General features: G+C 38.2%; 1 protein-coding gene across 1 annotated transcript in view; it reads left to right on the forward strand.

The window, feature by feature from the left end:
- Positions 1-25,563, forward strand: part of LOC139943789 (ubiquitin carboxyl-terminal hydrolase 7-like) — a 43,374-nt gene that overhangs the window by 3,872 nt on the left and 13,939 nt on the right. The window contains exons 2-24 of the mRNA XM_071940599.1: positions 7,092-7,262; positions 7,999-8,101; positions 8,794-8,889; positions 9,233-9,303; positions 10,195-10,259; positions 11,523-11,611; positions 14,242-14,350; positions 14,780-14,910; positions 15,165-15,219; positions 16,150-16,230; positions 16,472-16,562; positions 17,179-17,261; positions 17,746-17,855; positions 18,789-18,942; positions 19,822-19,966; positions 20,414-20,483; positions 20,787-20,918; positions 21,209-21,371; positions 21,996-22,095; positions 22,933-23,025; positions 23,512-23,579; positions 24,295-24,395; positions 24,966-25,119. Of these exons, the coding sequence (XP_071796700.1) occupies positions 7,092-7,262; positions 7,999-8,101; positions 8,794-8,889; positions 9,233-9,303; positions 10,195-10,259; positions 11,523-11,611; positions 14,242-14,350; positions 14,780-14,910; positions 15,165-15,219; positions 16,150-16,230; positions 16,472-16,562; positions 17,179-17,261; positions 17,746-17,855; positions 18,789-18,942; positions 19,822-19,966; positions 20,414-20,483; positions 20,787-20,918; positions 21,209-21,371; positions 21,996-22,095; positions 22,933-23,025; positions 23,512-23,579; positions 24,295-24,395; positions 24,966-25,119 (2,435 nt within the window). The remainder of the gene's footprint in view (positions 1-7,091; positions 7,263-7,998; positions 8,102-8,793; positions 8,890-9,232; positions 9,304-10,194; positions 10,260-11,522; positions 11,612-14,241; positions 14,351-14,779; positions 14,911-15,164; positions 15,220-16,149; positions 16,231-16,471; positions 16,563-17,178; positions 17,262-17,745; positions 17,856-18,788; positions 18,943-19,821; positions 19,967-20,413; positions 20,484-20,786; positions 20,919-21,208; positions 21,372-21,995; positions 22,096-22,932; positions 23,026-23,511; positions 23,580-24,294; positions 24,396-24,965; positions 25,120-25,563) is intronic.

Here is a 25,563-nt window from a genome sequence, read left to right on the forward strand (position 1 = left end):
CAGTGTACGTTTCACATTATTGCAGCCCAAATTCTGACCGAGAATCTTCATGGTCAGTTAGTACCTGAACCTGCAGTGGTACACCCGCATACACTATTTCTACATGGTCATGCTTGTGATGGCACGGTTGGCTGGTTGTCTAGACTGGGGCACATTCATAGATACTGTACCTACACCATTGACCGCGGTCAGTACTCGGATGGGACATTAACCCCTACACACACGTTTACAACATACATCCCCATGTACATGTACTGGTACTGTAGGCATCTACTTGTACGTGTAGTCTTTTTTTGCACGTCTGGATGGAAGGAAGGTTTAAGATGGCTCATGGGGCATGTTTAGATACTTTGGATTATGGACTGTGGAAAGTAGTCAGCACTTTTTTGCATTGGGCAAACAAGTAAAGCAACATTGTTGCATTGGCTTCAAGTTTTTGATACTTTTTTTAATTTTAACCAGAACAAAAATTTTAACTTAGATTTATTTGTACATGAACATGTATATCATGTTGTACACTGACTAATTAGCCTTGGTATGGATTGTATAGTATGGGGAAATTCCCCTCTCCTATAATGTACTACTGGTATGTGTAAAAGGAAAAGACCACTGCAAAATTACAGGATGTGTACATGTACGTTGCACATTTTTTACTACAAACGTAGTCCACATGGTAGTCCAAATTTTTGACTCCATAAAATGGCTGACCGTGTTAGTTCGCAGAGTAAATGAAAAACCACGCATTTTCGAGGCGTATTTGTGTGGACCATTGTATTCTACCTTTAAAACATCTTTCTAACCATCAATTCATAACAAACGGTTACAAACACTTTTTTATAGACCAACTTGCCCTATCCAAGGCAACGTGTTCCTTTAAGGACAAGCCCTGAGCTAACTGGTACAGAAAAAGTTAAAGTCAATCGTGATTAACCATACAAAACAATCTGCACCTACAATGTCGTGCAGTTTGGCATTGGCACAGCATTTGCTAATACTGCAATATGAATTGATTTTATTGCTAAACCCATCTGATGATAAGATCGCATTCATTTCACGTACCAGTTGTGCATCAATCCCTCAAGGAAAGACAATGGTAAATTAATTTGATTAGTGTGAACACAGAGAAACAGAATGATTCATTCACACCCCCCCCCACACCCCACCCCAGTGAGCAATGATAATGCAGGCCATTACTGGGTGATGTGAACTGATTGGAGTGATAAAAAGTAAAATGGGGTAATTGAACTCATGCACACAGATGACTAGGTCAGGCCTGGAATTATATCTTTGAAAGGGCAAGGCCATTTTTAATTATGAAAAGGGCACTTTCATTATAAAATCTTAGAGTCTTTGGTAGGCCTGGGCGAATTATTCGAATATCCGGTTAATAGCGAATAGGTTTTCCTATCCGTAACCGCGAATGCCTTTTTCTTCTTAACCGGATATCCGCATAGGGCGCGAATACCTATTTACAAACCGGATAATTCTGTAATTACAACCGAGTAACCGGATATTCTTTAATATCCGAATATCCGCGGACGTCGGGTGACAACTGATATGAATGTTTTGTCTGAATCCTTATGAAACTTCTATTAAGACAGCATAAAACAGCATATATTAAGTATTTAACTATGCTCACCTCTGTGAAGAGTTAAAACAATGACATTTCTGACGTAATTTGTTCAAAGATTACAAAAGTTTTCCTTCACGTAGAGTCAATCACGATCAAAAGAAAAAGCAAATCGCCATCTTTAAATTAGATCCGGTCATTTTTATGAATGAACCGAGTGACACTGTGTAAAACTTATATCAATCCGTCCATAAGATCTCATTCACAAACGACAGCGCCCTCTAGCGGCAAAAAAAATATTTTTTTTACTTTTTTTAATTTTTTTTTAAACAGCGCCCTCTAGCGGCAAAAAAACTATTCAAATATCCGGTTAATTTCGGATAGTTGGCCAGCGGTATCCGAATAACAAAATTTCACTATTCGCCCAGCACTAGTCTTTGGGATACTTTTGAAAGGGGCACCAATGCCAAGACCAGGGGCAACAGAGGCCTTTTATGAAAAGGGCACTTCAATTGTAAAATCTTAAAGTCTTTGGGATACTTTTGAAAGAGGCACGAATGCCAAGACCAGGGCAACAGAGAGCCTTGACCTCCCTGGCCTCTGCGCCATTTCAGGCGTGATACTGATCCCAACTACACAGGTACTGAACCCTTGTTTTGCAAAACCATAAAAGGAAATCCTATAGACGATGTGACCTCTGACGTCACTCGAAAACCATAACATGCTTCGCTCGCATACCGCCTGGCAAAACCTTTGTGTTTTGGCAGCCAGCTAAAATATAGTATGCAATCTTACCATGACTACAAGTCTTTTTGCCCGGCGAAACATGACGTATTCAGTGTTTTGTCAACAGAGGGCAGTTTGAATGTAAACATGGGTCACATCGTCTATATGATGTACATATATGTAACTTCAAGTTTTATTTTTATGACATACATACTGTGTACTTGACCTTATTTTTTTAGTGTTTCTAGTGTTAACATCGTGAAAGATGGATCTGATGATCTGGGTGAAAACAAATTCCACAAGGTGTGGATGAGTTAGGCTACAATATGGGCAAGGAAAGATTGGTGCTCTTGGATTAAATGGATTATGTACATGTATAGGCCTGGGCGAATTATTCGAATATCCGGTTAATGGCGAATAGGTTTTCCTATCCGTAACCGTGAATGCCTTTTTATCTTAAACGGATATCCGCATAGGGCGCGAATAGCTATTTATAAACCGGATAGTTCTGTAATTACAACCAAGTAACCGGATATTCTTTAATATCCGAATATCCGCGGACGTCGGGCGACAACTGATAGGAATATTTTGTCTGAATCTTTATGAAACTTCTATTAAGACAGCATAAAACAGCATAAATTATGTATCTAACTATGCTCACCTCCGTGAAGAGTTAAAACAATGACATTTCTGACGTAATTTGTTCAAAGATTACGAAAGTTTTCCTTCACGTAGAGTCAATCACGATCAAAAGAAACAGCAAAACTATCTTTAAATTAGATCCGGTTATTTTTATGAATGAACCTAGTGACACTGTCTAAAACTAATATCAATCCGCCCATAAGATCTTTTTTTTTTTTTTTTTTTTTTTAATAGCGCCCTCTAGCGGTGAAAAAAACTATTTGAATATCCGGTTAATTTCGGATAGTTGGCCAGCGGTATCCGAATACCAAAATTTCACTATTCGCCCAGCACTATACATGAAGGCCCTCGGGGTACTTCTTATGATGCGTAAATTAGCATATGGGGTCGATCCGCCTGAATTATGCGTCAAATTGTGACCAATCAATAGGCAAAAGTCTAATTAATACTAAAAATTGTAAATTAAAACCTTTCTGGCAGGCAAGATCTACATAAAGTACATACGTGGTAAATTTTACATTTCTAGTCATGACTTCCACATTAATTGAAGAGTTATAAAAAATAACAGACCCTGTAGTCGTTGTGTATGTCTTCTTCCAATTGAGCTGTGTACAACTCGTGCCTGCAGGAAGCCCAATCTCGGTGGCTCTTTTGTAAACATCGAACGTCACGGTCACATTGTCTGTATGCTAGACAAGACGTTTTTGACACTACCACAAAATGACTATTTTGATCAGTCGTACAGTAATTTTTCGATGCACATTTGGAAATCAGCTACCCCCCCCCCCCCCGACTATTGTTTTGCCACTCATTTGTATTACAGAAGAGTCTTGTGTTGCCAGTGTCTAAATACAGCCGTACATTGTATAAAAGTACATGTAGCATACAATGTGAACAGATATCATCATGACAATGTGGTGGCTATGCATAGAATATGTAGCTGAAAACTTTCATTCTATTATCTGATTATCAGCGATAGATATCCTTTGTATAACAGAGTAAAATGCGACACAAAATGTTTCAGTTGCTACTAAAAAAAAATCATGATTTGCTACTCAATATTGGCATTCAGAGTGCAAACAAAAAGTTCAGTTTAAATTTGTTGCTATGCATAATTGTTGCTATGCATATTGGCCTACATTGTACATGATGTGTTGTGTAGATGTGTTGGCTTTAGAATAAGGTAAACACATGACTTATGTGTGTGTGGGGGGGGGGAGCATATGGATCTAAAAAAAATGACTATCAATACTTGCTTGTTAACGGCAGTGGACACTATTGGTAATTACTCCAAATAATTATTAGCATAAACCTTACCTGGTAATGAGTAATGGGGAGAGGTTGATAGTACAAAACCTTGTGTGAAATGGCTTCCTCTGAAGTAACATAGTTTTCGAGAAAGAATTTTCCACAAGTTTGATTTCGAGACCTCAGATTTAGAGATTGAGGTCTCGAAATCAAGCATCTGAAAGCACACAACTTCGTGTGACAAGGGTGATTTTTCTTTCATTATTATCGGCTCGCAACGTCGACTAGTTGAGCTCAAATTTTCACAGGTTTGATATTTTATGTATATGTTGAGATACTCCAAGTGAGACGACTGGTCTTTGACAATTATCAATAGTGTCAAGTGTCTTTAAGAAGCACTGTAGCTGTTGATGAAATGTATAATATTTTCAGAAATAATTCCCTTCAGAGGAATATGGTTTAATCTGCCAGACATTTCTGCATGAGATGTTTCTCAGATTGAGTAACTGCTTACACTTCTGGTTTTTGGTGATATCTCAAAAACACTACCACCTTTTGAGATGAAATTTTCATGGGTTTGTTTGATTTACATTCATATAATGTACTAGTAGGATTTATAAAAAAAGTATAAATCGAATGGTCCTAAAAACCAAAAATACTGTATTCACTTTGCTCATGTGGAAGCAAACGTACAAGAATTGGGGCATGAATAAAATTTCTTTAAAGGGTCTGGGTTCTTTCTGTATGACACAAATGTCCACAGGTTTACATTAAACTTACATTTTTTTAAGATAATGATGGTAGAAAGCTTCCCTAAAAATATGGTCAGGAGTGTACGTAGTTTTTGAGAAAGGAATATAACAAACTCACAACGTTAATTTTCTTCTCATTGAGACTGAAAGCATTTTTTTGTTTTCAACTTGACAACTAATATAGGTGAAACTTCTTAGTAGGTAGGGATTCATGTCATTGCCAAAAACTTGATCTACAAAAGGTATCTAATCCCTTAAGCATCAAAGTATCATACATGTACATTTATACAGATGTATGTGCCATTTACAATAATTGGGGCCCTTTAAAACGATTGATGTTGTCTTGGGATGTTATTGTAACCTCAAACATCCAGAGACAAAGTATGGTACATTCTACAAGAGTAGTACTAGATACGTCATGTACATTGATTGGACGCCGGTCAGTAGACAAATGTTCCCTTCACATGATGTAGTGCACGTCCTTGGTCAAAACCTCCGCTAGTGTAGAATTTTGTCGGAGGTCCAGACCTCCAACAAAATGTAGCAATATTGGACAAGATTTGACCCTGGACACTCTTAAAATTGTTGTTCTTTCACACGAGGTACATTTTGTTGTAAAGTTTTACAACCATGTTACAATTTAGCAAGAGACCCTTGCTAAATTGCTCTCGTGTGGAAGGGGCTCAAGTCGACATGGGGTGTAACAGTACAGAGAAAGGAAATTGAACTTGTTAAATAAATATACATTCAATGTCAACAAAATATCCGCTGATTATAAACAACCATATTGTGTCGTGTTGGAATTTGTCCATTTGCTGCGTTAAAGGGTTGAGCACAAGTCAATTAAAAACTTGAGTAATAAACAAATATCTCATAACATTGGCCCAATTTCATGACGCTGCTATTAACCACAGAAATCTGTGCTTACTGCCAATAGAACCACGTACCTTACAGGGATCGTAAGCATGTATTTATTCTGTGGTCACCAGCAACGTAAAAGTGGGCACAGCAGTGTTGACATACGGTACATGTACATCTAGTTGTCTACTGTAACAATGTAGACAACTCCTACATTTTGTGTAAAAATAGTTCAAGTCAAACAACAATAGTATGAACACCAGCCAAGAACAAAACAAGACCTTGTACTATACGTTGTAGTTGTCCCAGTTCCATGGCCATTTTTGTATTGTGCTCATGCACACATGGCTCACTGCCTCAGCAGTCCTCTGATATTTGTGATTTTTGTTCTCATAAAAAGAATCAAGTGAAGTGGAGCAGATTTTCAGGAGATGTGTTTACTATCAACACATTTATTTCAATTACAAGGTTTTGTTTTTCTTTCTGGTTCTGTGTGGTAGGGTTGGGGCGTGGTACATGTGGTAATCTTTATGCAAAAGTACATGTACATGTACATCATGCACATGAATACATGTTTAACAAGTTGCACACTGTGCAAATAGCAAACTTAAGTGTCAATAAAAAATTAATTCAATTCAACAACATTTTGTTAATTAATTGATACATAGCGTGTAACATTAAACCTTGATGGATAAAACTGTGTGTACATGTACATGTGGCACAACAATGTACACATTATTACAATTCAAGTATGATTAATTTAATTTTGTGTGCAAGCATTTTCTTTATTTCCTAAGAAGAGTTTTCCATCCCCTTCTGGAGAAATGAAGGGACATTATACTGTTGTTGTAAGGGCAAGCTTAGCAAGGAAGTTGATCCGCATTCAAAGGGCCCCTCTACATGTACAATGTATGATAAAGTTCATTTCTACTGGGATTTTTCAAAGGGCACCAAGGCAATGACCAGGGGTCTGGAGGTAATTGCTTCTATTGCCCCCCTTACACTATCAGGCCTGCTATGGATGCCTGTTCAGGCCTGATACTTCACGGAGGCAACGGAGGCGATTGCCTCCGTTGCCCCTTGCCATTGCCTTGGTGCCCTTGAAATGCACAAGTAGAAATTTACAATTTCCTCATAGGGTGCCCTTTGCTAAAGAGAAAATGCCTTGGTGCCCTTGCCATTTCAAAAACGAAGCATACAGCCCTGCCTGTTATGAATGCCAACTGGTGTTGACATGGTTGTTTACATGTTTGTTGACATGGTTGTTTACCATGTTTGTTGTTTATATCTTTCAGCACCGGATGACTCATTAGTCCCTGAGGTCCAAGGTTCCGATGTCAATAAGGCAGACAGTGGAAACCATGAGGAGGGCAAGAAGGACGCTGAGGACCAAGTCACTGTCAACGGAGATGTCGCTATGGAGGGAGAAGGGAAACAGACTGAACATGAAGAAAATGCTGAAGAAGGTACGTAGACTTATTTTTAGTGATTTGGGCTTGAACAATCCCCTTATATGGACAGGACATTATTGGTAATTACTCAAAACAATAATTAGCATAAAAACTTACATGTACATGTACTTGGTAACAAGTAATGGAGAGCTGTTGATAGTATAAAACAGTGTGAGGAACGGCTCCCTCTGAAGTCATGTAGTTTAAAAAAAAAAAAAGGTAATTTCTCACTCAAATAATAAAATACTTCAGCCGAAGTCTTTTATTGTGCATCTGAAAGAACACAAATTTTTAGACCATGGGTGTTTTTATCATTCATTATTCAGCTTTGATGACCAATTGAGCCCGAATGTTCACAGGTTTTTATTTCATGCATGTTGGGATACACCAAGTGAGAGTAGTGGTCTTTTACAATTACCAAACCTGTCAAGTGCCTGAAAGGTGATTCCCTGGCTGCCGCTTCACAAGTTGCTACACGGCAGTTAACGGTTGTATGGTCGGCTTCTGACTGGCACCCCCAAAGATAGTGACAAACAAAGATATTGACAAAATAGGGAGACTGCCAACATAGGGTTGGGTAGCTCAGAGTGCTGGCATGTTAATCCTGAGGTTGTTGGTTTGAATTCCGCTCTAGTAATGTTATCTTTTTCAACCCAAAATGAAAAAAAAAATGACTTGTCAAATACGGCGTTGCCGCTTTCTCTTATACTACTCGACATGCTTATGTTTTTGTCTTGTATTCTTGTTTCAGATGGAAGTCGCTCTGTAGCTACATTCAGGTATACTTCACATGGCATCAGTAAGCTCAAGGAGACATCACTCAGCCCGTCAGTTATTGTTAGGAACTTACCCTGGTAAGAGACATTATGATGAACACCAGTGTGATGAACATATGGTTTCACTGGGTACAGTGAATTTGATTGCGTTTAATCAATTTTTTAGTGATTTTTTGTTTGTTTAACCCGCCTGTCTCAGACTTTTCAAATGGATGTGAATGAATGATGGACTACACCAGCCTGCAATATGCATGGCACTGGTTTTTAAAATGCACTGGACTCATGCTCTGAAATTTCTGATTTGCAGAGTGTGGGTTCAAGTCCTGGGCCCAATTTCATGGCTCTGTTTACCGAAAGCACAGAATCGGCGCTTACGGAAGCAGGGAATTTTGTGCAAATGTATTTCACGTGTAAGCGGCGAATTTTGGCTTCTGCGCGTGCATACTCCGCGTTACTGGGGATTATACGCTAACAAGGCTAGCGCAGAAATTTGGCGCTTACATGTGAGCTGGGAATCGTGATCGTAAGCACAGAATTCGGCAGTAAGCAGAGCCATGAAATTGGGCCCTGGTCTTGACACATTTTAAATTCTAGCTTTATTTGTTATTGATGTATGATTATTAGTAATCTGGTAAGTAAGAGCTGCATGTCTACACTTTTCAAATCTGAAATCCGCTGAACATGCAAGATTTGAATAGGTTAATTCCTCGCTACATTATCCAGCGTTGTTTCCAATTCATGCTAACTGGTTTTTACTTTCTGGTTGGCAGGAAAATCATGGCGATGCAGAGGACTTCAAACAGCGGGGAGCGAACAACGAAGACCCTGGGTTTCTTCCTGCAGTGTAACGCAGAGTCAGAGTCTCAGTGAGTACAACCAAATCTTACACAGTAAACAAATTTAGGGGTGTTTTTGTTTTACCCAGTGTTGTCATCGAACAATCTAGTGTACCGTACTCAAACTCTGATTGGTAGGGTGTCATGGGCGAGTGGTTAAGAGCATCAAATTTAAGTTCTGGTGGTTAAGTCGTCGGAGGAGTGTTGGTTCGAATCTTGGTCAAGATGCTTTACTATAATTGCTTCTCCACCAAGGGCACTTTTGTTTCGATTAATTGTTTCACTGTTTTCCCCTTACATGCCATATCATTAACCTTAAATCCAAGAAAGAAAGGCTGATTAAGTTGTTTTGTTTCTGTAACAATTCTTGCAGGACGTGGTCATGCCAAGCTTCTGCAGAACTTCGGCTTCTCAACCAGCGTGATGGACCAGATCATACTAAACGTTAGTATTTGTTTATAATAATCAACAAGATACCAAGGTTGTGGTGTCGAAAACCCATCGGAGTAATATGCCTGTAATTGTTTTTACACAGCTTGGGAAAGTACCGAGTATACAATGCTAACACGCATCGGTGTAAGGGTAAAACCAAAATTATTAAAATACAAAGTCAATGTCTAGTTTTATTCATAACAATTGGGTGCCTGTGGGTGTCTGACGCCCCATGAACAATGTTTTATCTTGGGCCCAATTAAATTGAGCGGCTTTAAGCAAGAAATATTGTTTGAAAAATCTCTGCTAAGCAACAAAACCCAGGATACCAGTCAAACATGCTACAAATGGTATGGTATTTGGGCTGTTGTGGTATTCAAGTAAGCATAATTTGTTGTGCTATTTTTTTCTGCCGAAGCAGCGCTATGAAAATAGCCCCTGGTAAAAGGTTGAGATCAAGACAATTTAAAAGACATGCAACATTTCAGCTGATTGGCGGATTTCCTACTTGTTCGTAATTGTTTAGTGCCAAAGAAACAGTAGAAAACCACTGCAAAAAGCTCTACCGTTTCCTCATATTCTACAAGTACAAAGCTGCATGTCTTTTTGAAATAACACTGAAAATATTGTGAATAACCCTAAGTGATAAAATACACATGAGGTATCAGTTTCTATTCCTATACTTTTTCATGTAACTTTCATTCATTGACTAAGAAAACAACAACATTTTCCAAACAAGTTTTCACCCAGATGCTATCTACACATCACTTACAATATGAACAGATTTCTTGAACTATTTCTGACGTTGGCTCTGCAATTGAAATGTTTTAAAGTTGAAACATAAATGTCTAAATTTTGGCTTGGTTTTTTATCAACAGTGTAAATTTATCTTTGTTTCCTCAGAAATTATTCACCTATTCTACAGTAAAGAGAATGATTGGGGATTCAGTCATTTCATTGCCTGGTCGGTACGTATCGCCATATTTTTTTAACTGTCTACAAAGCAAACAGTTTTAGGCAGACTTAATTCCTTATGTTTATAGTCTTCTTTATAGGTAGTGACGTTATTATTTTTTGTTGTTGACATATTGCTGTTATTGTTATTGTTGTAAAACTATCAAGAATACAGTAAAAGTCATTTGAGAAAGTTTCAATTAAATTGAAAGTTTCAATGGGAAATTTTCAACAAGGTTGAAAGAGTCTACTTATTGAGCAGTTAGCAAAAACTGTCACAGTTTAAGAGCAATATTGAAATGAATACCATACCATGCAAACTTCACAAATTCACCTCCAGGCGATCTGTGGAGATTCAAATTTGTTGATATACCTTCATATTAATTCACTCCTAATCAAAGGGGTATATCAATGGGCTACCATTATCACCTTAACAACAATTAAGCTTTCGGTTAGATATTACATAATTTCTCTCAAAGACTTTAACAACACTAACTAATATAAGAACATGTAGGAACTAAGATAATTCCATGGTGTTACCTTAAAAAGAAACAACGAGAAACAAATTCCTTGATCGCCACCCACTGCCTACTGCCCATCAATGATTGACTCTGACATTGTATTATGATGATTGTATTCAGGATCTATTGGATCCAGAGAAGGGTTACATCAAGGACAACTCCAAATACATCCCATCTCCTAAAGACCATCTAACATGTCTTAAAGGAACACGCTGCCTTGGATCGGTCGAGTTGGTCTTTGAAAAGCGTTTGTAACCGTTTTTTATAAAATGCATATGGGTAGAAAGATGTTGTAAAAGTAGAATACAATGATCCACACAAACATGCCTTGAAATTGCGTGGTTTTCCTTTTACCTCGTCGACTAACACATCGGCCATTTATGGGGGTCAAAATTTTGACTCCCATAAATGGCCGACCATGTTAGTTCGCACAGTAGAAGGAAAACCACGCAATTTCGAGGCAAACTTGTGTGGATCATTGTATTCTACTTTCAAAACATCTTTCCAACCATATGCATTTTATAAAAAACGGTTACAAACGCTTTTGTTTTGACCAACTCGTCCGATCCAAGGCAATGTGTTCCTTTAACGTACTGATTGAAACATTAAGTTCTTAAAAAAAGACATTTCGTTTTGAGAGAAAGTTCCATGGTGTTACCGCAAAGCTTAACCAGAAACAAATTCCTCGATCGCCACCTACCACCTACTGCCCATCAATGATTGACTCTGACATTATATTATGATGATTGTATTCAGGATCTATTGGATCCAGAGAAGGGTTACATCAAGGACGATGCCATCGTCTTAGAGGTCCAAGTAGTTGCAGATGCCCCTCATGGAGTCAGGTTAGTAGTTGAGACCGTAGGAATCCCCCACACTACTTTATATCACCCACAGATTTCATCCTACTATATTTTTCCGTATTCCCTGAGTGCAAGTGTGATAACAAATTTATCTTCCAGCCGCATTAAATCAATGAGGTTAGGTTATGTTTTTGTTTTTGGTTTTGCACGCGCAAAGTTTAGAATGTAATTTTTGTAGTGACAGGGTAAGTGGAGCGTGACGCATTACTCACAATACGCAGAGTTCAATATAAAAACTTGGAGTACATGTAGGTTATCGTCTGATATTACACTCCAGTTTGAGCATCTGGTTGGAGGATAAGCGTGTACTGGAAGATAACACATTTTGCTTTTGTTTGCGGCTGATATAATAAAAATATGGTGACTAAGATTCCAAATGACAAAATGATCTTGCTAAGGAGACACAGTTGAATTCTTCAATAATCTTAAATTTATTTACAACAATTAATGACGATGTTACAACAGCCTTCTCCAGAAGACGAATAGAGCATACTGATCGAAACGTTGAGTTGAAAACAACCCCAACTCATTAGAGATAGTCATTACATGGTGTTACCGCAAACCTTTCCATGTTGTATTTCCACCATGCAAAGTTTCAAATCAAACTTAATGTTACAACCGCTCTCCAGTGAAAGTGGCTCGCTGGCCAAAACGCCCGAGGACAGCCGACATTCACTTCAAGTGGTCTGTCTGGGTAGTGCAGGGTTGAAAAGTATCCCTATTTACATGTAATATGAATGTATGGACAATTGCAAAAGCTGATGGACCAGTGAAATGATAAAGTACATGAAACTGATCCTGCTGGCTAGTCACTATAAACAAGCTACTGTCTACCACACTCCTCATTTTTTGAGTCAAATTACACATACAAATTATGGTAGGCGTGTCTGTTAATATGCTCATAGACTCTCAAAATGGGGCGACCAAGATTATTGTGATGATGATGTCAAGTGAATTTGATCAATAGATGGATTGCACTAAGCGTCATCAACCGCCATACTTGATGATTTATTTATTTATTAGGTGTTCAGGCCAACAGCCCGGAACACCTCTTATTTTTGTTCGTTTTTTTTTTCTCTTTTTCTTCATACTTCTTCTTCTTCTTCTTCTCAGCGTCCCTTGTCCACTAACAAAAGCGCCTTTCCCAAACCCGTATGAACTTGAAACTTCACACATAGTTAGCGATTTATTAGGAGAAGAAACCGTGTGAGTTACGTCATGATGACGTCATCAATTCTTCAGTTATGAATATTCAAAGTTTATTAATTCAAAAAAATCATAACTTTTGATCTACATGAGGGATTCTTACAATCGAAACATCATCGGAATTGTCATTGAAAACTCCTTAAACCTCCACAGACATGACCCCATTTCGATGTTGTCTTCCGGCTCAAAAAAGAGGTTGAAAATTTCAAAATTAACGTCTAAAGAACAACGTAAATCCCCATTGGTAAGTGCATAAACATTGCACGTACGCATACACACAACGTGTAGTGTATTAGCGGTGCGGCAGAGTCACGCTCCAGTGATCATCCATAGAGCGCGAAAAAGCTTCATGAAGAATAGTCTTCGTTCATGGCGGTTAAAACATACATGCCCCTTACAGTCTTTTCTACAGTCGTCAATATTTTCTAAGTTCATATTTCCTAAACTACATAAGCTAATTTGACAATCTATACATCATATGAAAGGGCTTTACGTACTTTACAGAAATGGATATGTTGGTGAACTTTCGTTGACCTTTTGACCTGTTTAAACCGGAAGTGACTGTGAAATGATTTGAAAGGGCGTTGTTTATTGCCTTTTAGGTTGAAATATAATCCTTTGCTGCTTTACCATCACAGCATACAAGTCTGGCAAAGGTCTGGTTTAAAACAAATATTACCGATGACATCACCAAACATACACTTTTACTAGATGACGTAATCATGTTGTTTTGACAGTTTTTGCAATTTGAATCATTTATTACAAATCTTGAGAACAAAGCAAGGTGTAATATTTGTTTTTTAATCTAGGCTTTTACTCCCGGAAACCGAACACCTTGAGTTTGTTCACAAACTCTCAATCTCTAGTTTATTTATTTTCTTTATTTACCCAGGGTCAGCCAAATCAGTAAAAAATAGCTGGTTTCCATATCGGCCCTGCATAGTTACATTGTTGAAAACAAACAAATTAACATATTCAAAAGTAAACATACATAATCACATTATAAAACTAACGATATAAAAGTTATAACCTAAGCGTAAATATGTAAGAATGTAAACGGAAAATTAAAAGCAATACAAACAAAAAAATGAAGAGTAAAAATAATTACTAGAGTAAAATCAACAGAAACTGTCATAATGCAAAAGTGTGCACAGCTCTTAGCCAATGTTAGCTTTGCACGCGTGCACATTTCATCAAATATGGCGGTCGAATGATGCTTAGCGTAATCCATCTTTACAATCATGTACTTGTCTGGTGACTCTTCTCTAAATCTCTTTGGAATCTATAACGTCATTTTAACGTATCACCTTACAATTTGTATACTAGTTTCAGACCTAGTGTCAGCAAAGCATGACTCTCCCTCCTGAAAGTTGACAATAAATGATATTTGTGTTTTGATTTGACAGTTGGGATTCCAAGAAGTTGACTGGTTATGTTGGACTGAAGAACCAAGGAGCCACCTGCTACATGAACTCCTTGCTACAGTGTCTCTTCTTCACTAATAAACTCAGGAAGGTAAGGACTTGTTCCACTCTCATTGTCTGGCTCTGGATCCGGCTCTGGCTATGACTTGGCCCTTCAGAGATCATAGCTTGTACCAAAAACCAATTGCAGCAGGAAGTGGCTTGTACAAAAAGGCCTATAGCATAAGCAAGTAGACTGTACCAAAATGCCCATTGCAGCCACGAGTAGCCTGTACCAAAATGCCCATTGCAGCCACGAGTAGCCTGTACCAAAATGCCCATTGCAGACACAAGTGGCCTGAACCAAAATGCCCATTGCAGACACAAGTGGCCTGAACCAAAATGTTACAGGTTAAGACAGTAGTATAGTAGGGTACCGGTAATAGTTTTTTTTTTTTTTTAACAAAATCTCTTTGATCCTGAAAACATTTAATTTTTTTTTTAAATATACCTGTTGCTTTTTATCTTTGTGGTATTGCAGGCAGTATATCTGATGCCAACAGAGAGTGACGATTCATCTAAGAGTGTACCCCTAGCGCTACAGAGAGTCTTCTATGAGTTACAACACACCGAGAAAGCTGTAGGAACAAAGAAACTCACAAAGTCATTCGGGTAAACAAACAAATGTTTTTTAACCTCTAATTCTGTTCAAGTATTAGAACCTCCCTGTTATACATGATTTAGCCAAGTTGGAAACCATTTAAACATTGTTTTATGGTTAAGCATTTTAAATAGTTAAACCTCCCAACTCTCAAGGTTTGGTCGGTCGGAGATAAGTTTTTAATAAATATGGACAGGTAGTTGGTTCAAATGATTTATTGACACACTTGTTTATGAGATGGCTGGTTTTGTTTTTTGTCTCGTAGGTGGGAAACCTTAGACTCTTTTATGCAACACGACGTCCAAGAACTCTGTAGAGTGGTAAGTTTTTCTGTATTTCCACCATCTAATAGAACACTTACATATGACGTCATGAGCACGAACAGCGCCCTCACTGAGGTCAAAGAAAGACTTCGCTCGTCCCCAGCGCCTTGCTTTAACCAAAGGCGCTGGGATGGGCAAACGTATCATGCACGCACATTGGTTTAATAATACGCAGTCCCATCGTGCATCACACTCACACTGCGCCATATTTCTATGCACTGCATACGTGACGTACTTCCTGAACAAGAATCTGTGCCAGCGATTAGCCCATCCCAGCGGTTCTGGATAGACTGGCCGCTGGGGCCGAGCGAAGAGAAAGACCAGCAGCCGATCTCCTGAAATGCTAGGATGAATCCTATCTGGAGTTACAATGAGATTGGTTTGTGTATGTGCACAGAACTAACTTTATAATGTATTGTATATTGTATATTTTATACTTTTCCATTGTTTGTTGTTAATTTCTTTAATTGCTTGTCATTGTTCGCTTGATTTTGAACTTATTTTTATATCTTGTTGTTTTTGCTGATTATCTAAATTTTTAATGTTTCTCTGTATTAGCGCCATGGAGCATTGTTTTCGATGGATATGGCGCTATCATTGTTTTCGATGGATATGGCGCTATCATTGTTTTCGATGGATATGGCGCTATATAAATTTTTACTATTATTATTATTATTATTATTATAATGTGTGTACTGTGTATGTATTCACCACATGATATCATATCGCAAGCTAGCATAGTTTCTATATTCAAAAGGACAATGAATAATGTTGAATGGTCTGGCAGTAGGAGGGTCGACTGTGCATTCACCACATGATGTCATATTGCAGCCTGGCATAAATTATCATTCGACGACCACAGTGGATGATATATATTTGGTCAAACAGTAGGATGTTAATAGACTTTATTTCTTCATTTGTTTTCAGCTTCTGGACAATATAGAAATCAAGATGAAGAATACGTGTGTTGAGGACACCATACCTAAACTCTTTGAAGGCAAGATGCATGTAAGTGATCCAAAGATTTTCTGAGTTCCAATTTTACTTTAATCTCATTTTCAATTTACGCACTGAAGCAATTATGTGGATTGGATGTTCAGTCACAACCTGAGTGCGAGGGTTTTTCCTGGAATAATGCTCCGGTGTTTTTCTCCCACATCTAAAAACTGGAACTTCCTTGGCTTCTTCTCCATTTGGGTCTTGATAAATTGATTTCTAACTCTTGTTTCCTGTCTTATTTTGTCTGCAGTCGTATATCAAATGCAAACACATTGACTATGAGTCGGTCAGAAACGAACCCTTCTACGACATTCAGCTGAACATCAAAGGCAAGAAAAACGGTACGTCTACTATAGTTACAATTATTATTTGCTGCATATATTGAAGCCTGGTTCATACTTCCTGCGAATGCAAATGTGATACATTTTTTGATGCCACAGGGCTGTTTTCACAGCGAACGTTTCGCAAGAGTTGAGCACAATTCAACTGATGCGAATTATTAATTTCGAATTTGTGTCGTCAGTATTCGTATCGCGTTCGCATTTGCAGGAAGTTTTTCAGCCGCCTTAATACTCCTACACTTAGGTGCATATGTAAAGAAAAAAACTCCCCTTAAGCAATGTACACAACGCTGAGGTAACCCATGCCACACTTTCCTTGTCAACCTTCTATTGTGTTTGTATGTGTGATCAATCAGTGCCACAGATTGCCACGGTTCATACTGACCACCAAAGGAAGCCTTATCCACACTGCACTTTAAGCACAGCTTGTGGCTTGTACGATTTGCCACTTAAATTGAAAGCACTTAGGGCAATGGCTCTGTGGCATTGTGTGAGGTATGCATTGGTTTTCTAATTAAAAAAACCTGTCTGGAAATGAAATATTATAAGCGTATATTAAAAATAGTTATTATTATTATTATTGTTATTACATTTTATATTATTAATTTGTTTGCAGTGTACGAATCGTTCAGGGACTACATTGCCACAGAGACGATGGACGGTGAGAATAAGTATGATGCGGGAGAACATGCTTTGCAGGTACGCATTCAAGAATCCTTACCCCCCACCCTCATGAGTCTGTCAATCTGTCAGAGAAAGAAACAAACACCAGAATGTCCAGCATTATGCATTAAATGCATTGTCCAAACTTACTAGATGTAATAACTGCATTATGGATAAAGAGTTATGCTTTGGTTTTAACACCATACTGGTGTGTAAGTTCTGGTTGTCACGTTTGCATCCTTAAGCCCAGTTCATACTTTTTGAATGCGAATGCAATATAAATTTTGACGTCACAGCCCTGTTTTTGTTGCGAATTTGTTAAGTCGAAGTTCGTATCACATATGCAGGAGTATGAACCGGGCTTTAGTCTAGCCTTCTTCACATTGCCAATTTCTTGTTTCGTCTAAATTTTGTGTTTATTTTAACTTGTGTCTATGTACATTTGACTGTGGATTGTGCAGACAAATAAAATAATATGACCACTTGTTATTATTTGCTCCTTGTTGATTGCTGTTTGCAGGAGGCTGATAAGGGTGTTATATTCGTCAAGTTTCCGCCCGTACTTCACCTTCAGCTGATGAGGTTCCAGTATGATCCAGTGACTGACTCCAATGTGAAAATCAACGACAGGTAAGTAGCACAAACCACTTCTTATCATCCATGTGGTCCCTCAACCTCCTGGTAATTATTGACTTCAGTCATGTCAGTAATGTTTAAATCAATGACAATGACAGGTAAAGGTAGCACAAATCACTCCAAACATTTTATCATCCATGTGGTCCCTCAACCTCCTTGTTATTGCTGAAATCAGTTATGTTGAAATCAATTACAGGTAAGGTGGCACCAATCACTCCAAACACCTTCTCATCCATGTGGCCCCTTACCCTCCTTCTAGTTGCTGACACCAGTCCCAATTTCATAAAGTTGTTAAGCAGAAAATTCTGCTTTAGCAAATTTCATGGCTAGCAAGAAAAGACCGGGTACCAGTTGCAGCAATGGTAACTTTGTGGTATTCTGGCCGGTAATCTATTTTTGCTCAGCTTGAGCAAGATGCTTTACTTTGATTGCTTCTCTTCACCCACGGGTACATGTATTAAATGGTTACCTGCGAGGGTAGAGGTTGATATTGTGTGTGTGATTAAGCCTTTGGAGCACCACTGCAGCCCGGGGCTCTAAACTCACCAGGGAGCTGAGAAAGATCGAAGGAATGTTGTTGGCTCAATGAAAATGGTTTGATTTCACAAAGATAGTCCTACCTTAGGACTAGTCCTAGGACTCTTTAAGAGCTATTAAAAAATTAAGGCTAGTTTCTAAGTTAGGATGAGTAACTCGTCCTAACTCGAGATAAGACTAGACTTAGCTCTTTGTGAAATCCACCCCTTGGCACTTATGTAAAGCGCATTGAAAAGCTTTTGTAATTTGCACTATATAAGAACTAGTTATTATAATTATTATTATTATTATTATTATTATTATTAATTATGCTTTTATTCTAAAAGCAGTAAAGGAAGTTTTGTTTTTTTTCTTCACCATGACATCGTCTTTTTGTTCCGTTGTCTGCAGGTATGAGTTTCCATTTAAGTTGAATCTGGATCCGTTCTTGAAGGAGCCTGAATCTACGCCTGCCGACTACACATTACACTCGGTGCTTGTACATAGTGGGGATAATCACGGGGGACATTACGTCGGCTTTATCAATCCAAATGGAGATGGCAAGGTAAATATACCGCAAGGAATTATGAATACCAAATGTTTAAGTTGGTCGTTTTCACCTGTGGGTTGACAGTAAAACAACTCTGGTTTTGTGTATGCTTTTTTATTTTACAATCCCTCCACATGAGTTATGAATAATTTCTTAGAATGAATAGTGAGTTCAAAAAAATGAATGAATTTTTATTTTTCACTTTTTGTATTTAGTTTAGCAGGCATGATGATGTTCTTCCTATTTAAGTCTGGTTTTCGATCCTTTTTTTTTTTGCCCTTGAAAAAAATCAGAAAAACTGTGAACGAATGGCGTGAAAAGTCTATTAAAGCCTTCACCACATGAACAAGCAGGTCAGCCCCTGTGCTAACCAGAACTTTCCTACTTTTCTTCCCAAGAACCAAATATCATGCCTGAAGTAGGTCGTTCCCACCTTTGGGTTTACATTAAATAGCGCTGATTTTGCTGATTTTTTTTTTTTTTTTTGTAATTCCTTGACATAAATTATGATTAATTTTTTAGAATGAATAGTGAGTCCAAAACAATTTGTATTTTTTATTTTTATTTTGTGTATTTAATTCAGTCATGATTCCCCTGAAAACATATATAATGTTAATTTTAAAATACTTACTTTGTACTTAATATTAGCGTGCTGTCTGAACTTTTTGTGGTTTCTTTTAAATCTATTAGATAAATGTAATTTCTTTTTTTTGGGTGATGACTTTCCTGTCTCCAGACTGCTTCATTGACTTTTGTGGGTTTTTTTTTTATAATTTTTTTTTATTGGGGGTTGGACATTTTCCCAGTGAACGTTTCTCTGATTTGTTGCACCATATTATGATTTCAAATACTTGCCTCTCTAATATATTTGAATTTGTTGCTTTCCTTCTTCAGTGGTGTAAATTTGATGATGATGTTGTATCGAGATGTACAAAGCAAGAAGCCATCGATAATAACTATGGAGGTCACGAGGACGACCTCTCAGTCAGACACTGCACCAACGCCTACATGTTGGTGTATATCAGGGACAGCTGTAAATGTAAGTGAAGAGCCTTGGTAGGAAAACTAGCAATCATAAATAATAAATAATAAGTTACGCTTATAAAGTGCCTTACATCCATGACTGGACCCCAAGGCGCTGTACAAATTATAATAACACCAAACAAGGGGTGGAAATATTCAATGAGCCATAAATAAATTTCTTCAAATATAAACCACAAAAATTACTGGCTAATTATTAAACCTACACACCATGAATGTCAACAAGTTAAGACTAAAAGTAGTTAAGTAGTTAAGACTAAAATAGTTCATACAGGTTGAATTCCACTAATTTAGCTTGGAATAAAATAGATTCTACCAGTTTGGAAAAAAAAGGTGAAGATTTCTACCAGTGCAGACTTTTGCGACTGGGGCATTTGATTAATATATACATTACGTCTGTTTATAGAGCACCGCGTGTAACATTCTATTGTATTTTACATTGTAGCTGATCTGCTACTAACGGTGACTGACGAAGATATTCCTGAGACTCTCAAACGAAGGCTACAGGAGGAAAAGTAAGTTTTTTTGCCAGGATTATTCCTTATTTCAGGACTTCAGGGCCAAATCATTTGTAGTGATAAAGAAAACCTGAAAATCTTCAAAGGCGTAACGGAACCTCCTGGAAATTCTGTCTTCTGACCAAGCAAAGACACTACATGGTTATTTTTTTTCAGAATTCTTCTATTTTGACCAATCCCACTTCACATTTTTGTTTTTTGGGGTTTTAATTTTGGGGTCTTTATTATGTCCCACTCAATATGATCAACAAATAATGTACACACAGAAGATATTATGACGATTGCGATTGTATTTCCTAGACGGTTGGAGGCTCAGAAGCGCAAGGAACGGACGGAGGCTCATCTATATATGACCTTACAAGTTGCATCAGAAGACGATTTGTATGGTCACCAAGGCAACGACCTCTGTGACTACGACAAAATGAAATTTAGGTAAGTTTTTTTTTCACTGCTGTGTGCTGAGCACTATATACTCAGTTCTGTACAGCTTCAAACCAAAACAATACTCGTCATCCTTAAAGCATTACTACGTGTTACTTTTTGCCAAGAGAAAAATTGTTGTTGAGATTTTTTAATAGTTTCTTTTATTTTGTTATCCTTATTTTTTCCCTCATCTTTAAGAAATAAAATGTTTTCTGTCAATTTCGAAGTGTGTAAGAGGGAATTTACCTAGGTAGAGAAAGTCTGCTTTTATTGATTGCATTGTTGTTGATTCCATGCAGGGAGTTTCGTCTATTAAAAACGGCAACGTACCGTGATGTCATGACGATGTTGTCAGAAGCGATGGGATACCCTGAAGATCAGATGAGAATATGGCCATTCATCAATCGAAGCAATCAAACCTATAGACCTACAGTGCTGGACTTTGAAGATCCAAGCAAAACGGTAAGAAGGACATAGTGTTTGTCAGAGGGTTGTCCTGACACCAGCCTCAAGCCCGGTTCATACTTCATGCGAATGCGAATGCGAAGCGAATTTGACGTCACAACCCTCCTTTCGCAGCGATATTCGCAAGTGAGTTGAGCGGAGTTCAACTGCTGCAAACTTTTCATGGCAAATTTGTGACGTCAACATTTGTATCGCATTCGTATTCGCAGGAAGGACGTACCGGGCTTTAGTCTGGTTACTCAGGCTGCAGATAGAGAAGAACAAGCTTGCTGCATTGTAAAACCAGGCTACCCCTGAACGGGTCATTTTTGGATCATGAGCAAACCGTCATTTCCACACAATGTCCACAGATTTAAAATAAACTTACACGGTCTGAAGATAATGACATTAGAAAGCTTCCCATAAAATAATACTCGCGGAGTTGCTGTAGTTTTCGAGAAATGAGTAAAACAATGTCACAACAAATAATTTCTGAAAATTAGTTTAGCATGTACAATGTATTTACTGACTCTCTTGAAAACTTGACGACGAATGAAGCTGAAACTTGTTCTATAAAAGGTATCAAAACCCTTTAAAGTTCCAAGAATTTATGTTCTTTTTTTTCTTCTTCTTTGCTTCTAGATACATGACATAGCTAATGGTGAATCTGTATGGACGGTCTTCCTGGAGACGCAACAAGCAGAGTTCCCTAATGCTAGTCTGCCTAGTTTCGATAAGGAATGTAAGTATGAGGATTGAAGGACCAATTATTAATTCACCTTTAGGAAAGTTAATAGTGAGAAGTCCCCTCCATCCACAAAGTGAACAAAAGTAGTCTCGGCCAATTTCCTAACTCTCCAGGTTGAACTTTCAAGCAGGAACATCAGGGATGAGTTTGTTCGACTTTTGGCTGAATTCAGACTTTTTATGTCGGCCTGGTGAAGAAAATCAGGCAATATTTTTTTCCACAAATAAAGAAATCCTGCTCATTGGTCTACTTCTCTAGTGCTTTGGATACTGTTTCCAAAAGCTCCTTGGAATCTATAACCCCAGGGGTTACCAAACAGTAGAAATGGCATCATTTCAACATACCTTTTGAATTTGTATCCAAGTTTCAGACTTTTTCGTTAGTAATGAATCTCACCCCTGAACTTTCATTCCAACTGTTTCAGTTAAGCAATACTTTTCTGTGCTTAGCAAATGTTTGTGCTTACAGTCTTTTAAAATTGGATCCAGGGCTAAGTAGCCTTCTGAATTCTGAAATCTACTTCATTACATTAGAATAAATAGTTAGACAAGTTCGCAAGAACAATCTGCACAACAAAGTACAAAATATGAACACATGGTGCTACTGCAAACTGAACATGCATTTCTACACCACCCCAGGGGCCGATTTCAGAAAGAGCTAAGGTCGATCTTACCTGCAAATCAATCGTAGTTGCTAAGTAAAGTTTGATGTCGCAATACAAATCACTATGTTAATACTGACTATGTGTTTTGCGATGAATTTTATTGCTTTGTTAAATCAGCCCCAGGAAATAGTGTACTTACTTCTCAACTCTTTCATTGTCCTCTTCAGGTGATGTCTTACTATTTCTCAAGATGTACGATTCGAAACTCAAGAGAATGTCCTTCAACGGTCACATCTACGCCCCAATCAGCACCAAGATCAGTAAGTCATTCTCCGTCTCAGAGTTCAAAAACTTAAACATTCTAAATGCTTTTTAAACATGTGATGTCATAATTCATGGCCGAACTTCATCGAAGGTAAAGCATATTTTCTTTCTTTTCACACAGCAGCGAGGGGTTTTGTACTGTTACAATGCCAGTTCCCGTCTTGAGATGAGACCTGGGCCCAATTTCATTGCTCTGCTTACCGCCAAATTCTGGACTTACGATCACGATTCCCCGCTTGCGTGCAAGCGCCGAATTTCTGCGCCAGCCTTGTAAGCGTAGAATGCCTAGTAACGTGGAGTACGCACGCACAGAAGCCAAAACTCGCCACTAACCAGTGAAATACCCTTCCCGTAAGCACAGAATCGGCGCTTACAGAAGCAGGGAATTCTGTGCTTACGGGAAGGGTATTTCACTGGTAAGCAAAGCCATGAAATTGGGCCTTGTTTGTAACATTCTTCTTTATCTTTGTTTTGTTTAACAGGTGACTTACTACCAGTAATGTGTGAGCGAGCTGGATTCCCACTGAGTACTCCATTAGCCCTATATGAGGTAAGACCAAAAGTATCTTGTATTGCAAGGTTAACATGCAGTTTATTTTCAAGATTTTGACAACTCAAGAAGCTCAAATCCTTTAATGAATTGAGTCAATACTTTTAAAGACACTGGACACTGTTGGTAATTGTCAAAGACCAGTCTGCTCACTTGGTGTATCTCAACATGTGCATAAAATAACAAACCTGTGAAAATTGGAGCTCAATCGGTTGTCGAAGTTGCGAGATAACAATGAAAGAAAAAACACCCTTGTCACAAGAAGTTATGTGGTTTCAGATGCTTGATTTCGAGACCTCAAATTCTAAACCTGAGGTCTCGAAATCAAATTCGTGGAGAATGACTTCTTTCTCGAAAACTACATTACTTCAGAGGGAACCGTTTCTCACAATGTTCAACCTCTCCCCATTACTCTTTACCAAGTAAGGTTTCATGCTAATAACTATTTTGAGTAATTACTAATAGTGTCCACTGCCTTTAACAGCTTAAACAAAAACCCACAAGCACCTCGGGTAAGGTTTGAAACCACAAGCACCCTAGAAAAGACTGGAACCCACAAGCACCTTAGGTAAAGATTTGAACCCACAATCGTCTAGGGTAACACAGGAACCCATAAGTATATTAGGTAAGGTTGGAACCCACAAGCACCCTAGGTAAGATTGGAACCAACAATCAGACAGTGTATAATAACAGTTTCGTGTTATCTTGATTTCAGGAGGTGAAACCTAACTTAACAGTAAAGATTCCTGACGTGACATTACAACTTGACAAGGCTTTGGATGAGTTGATGGATGGTGACATCATTGTCTTCCAAAGGTACAGACCACAAACAACTTTTTTATTTTGGTTTTAAAATTGAAAGGAACCAATAAAGTTTATCGCGAATAGCAAAGTATCAAGAGGGGGCGCTATTGAACCCACACAAAGGTATAGGTGTTGCGTGCGCGAGTCATAAAAACTGCATAGAAACCTCCCCATATTCCTTCCCACAATGTATTGCGGTTCTGAATCGCGATAAACCTTATTAATTGTTATAATTTTGTACAGATTTTCACAGAAGTTGAAGTAGATTCTCAAGGTACTGTTTTCTGGAAATGCAAAATGGTCACGCTAATTGGTGTAATGACAAAACTAATACGTATTGTATGGCTCTGTCACACCTTGACAATTTAGCCAGCGTATGATGGTGTATTGACAAAAGTTTGAGAATACGCTGGCGTACCTGAGATAAGTTGTGGGTAAGTTTTGTATAAGTAAAGAGCACGCTAAAGCACGCTCCTATACGTCGTGGTACAGCGAGGTCATCAAAAATAGTATACATAAGTTGTATGTATCATTGATATACGTTCACACTCATTATTTTTAAGTTATCAATTTTATTTTCAGGGATGATCCAGACAACTCACAGTATGAGCTGCCAACGGCTAGGGATTATTTCAGGGATCTCTACTATCGAGTTGATGTGACTTTCCTGGATAAGAACAACCAAGCTGATCAAGGATTCACGCTCGTCTTATCCCAGAAGATGAATTACTTCCAGGTCAGGGTCAAAAGCACTAAGCGAAAACTGTCTTCCATTATACTGATTGAACAATTCTGCTTAGTAATAACTCAATGCTACCTTCCCTCCAAAATTCATCTTATTGTTTCGCTTGAAGTTGATGGATATGGTTCGGTGTCTCCAATTTTTTTTTAAATTTTTATTATTCAAGTCTCCAGACACACAAGGCCTGAAGGCCACTTCAAGGTGTGGGCTACAATTATTTTTGTCCAGAGGCCTTTGCCACCTACTCCTAGGGCTGAAACAGGGTTACCCCTTTTACAGTCCATACGGATGTAGGCTTGGGTATCATCAGTCCAAAGCCTGGTCGGTAGAGCAGAAAGCACTACCTCCCCAATTTTATGTTGCAAGTGTCACGACCGGGATTCAAACCCACACTCTGCTGATCAAACAGCAGAGCTTGAATCCGGTGCTCTTAACCGC

Source organism: Asterias amurensis, chromosome 11 (assembly GCF_032118995.1).
Source record: "Asterias amurensis chromosome 11, ASM3211899v1".
In the NCBI taxonomy this organism is placed as follows: domain Eukaryota; kingdom Metazoa; phylum Echinodermata; class Asteroidea; order Forcipulatida; family Asteriidae; genus Asterias; species Asterias amurensis.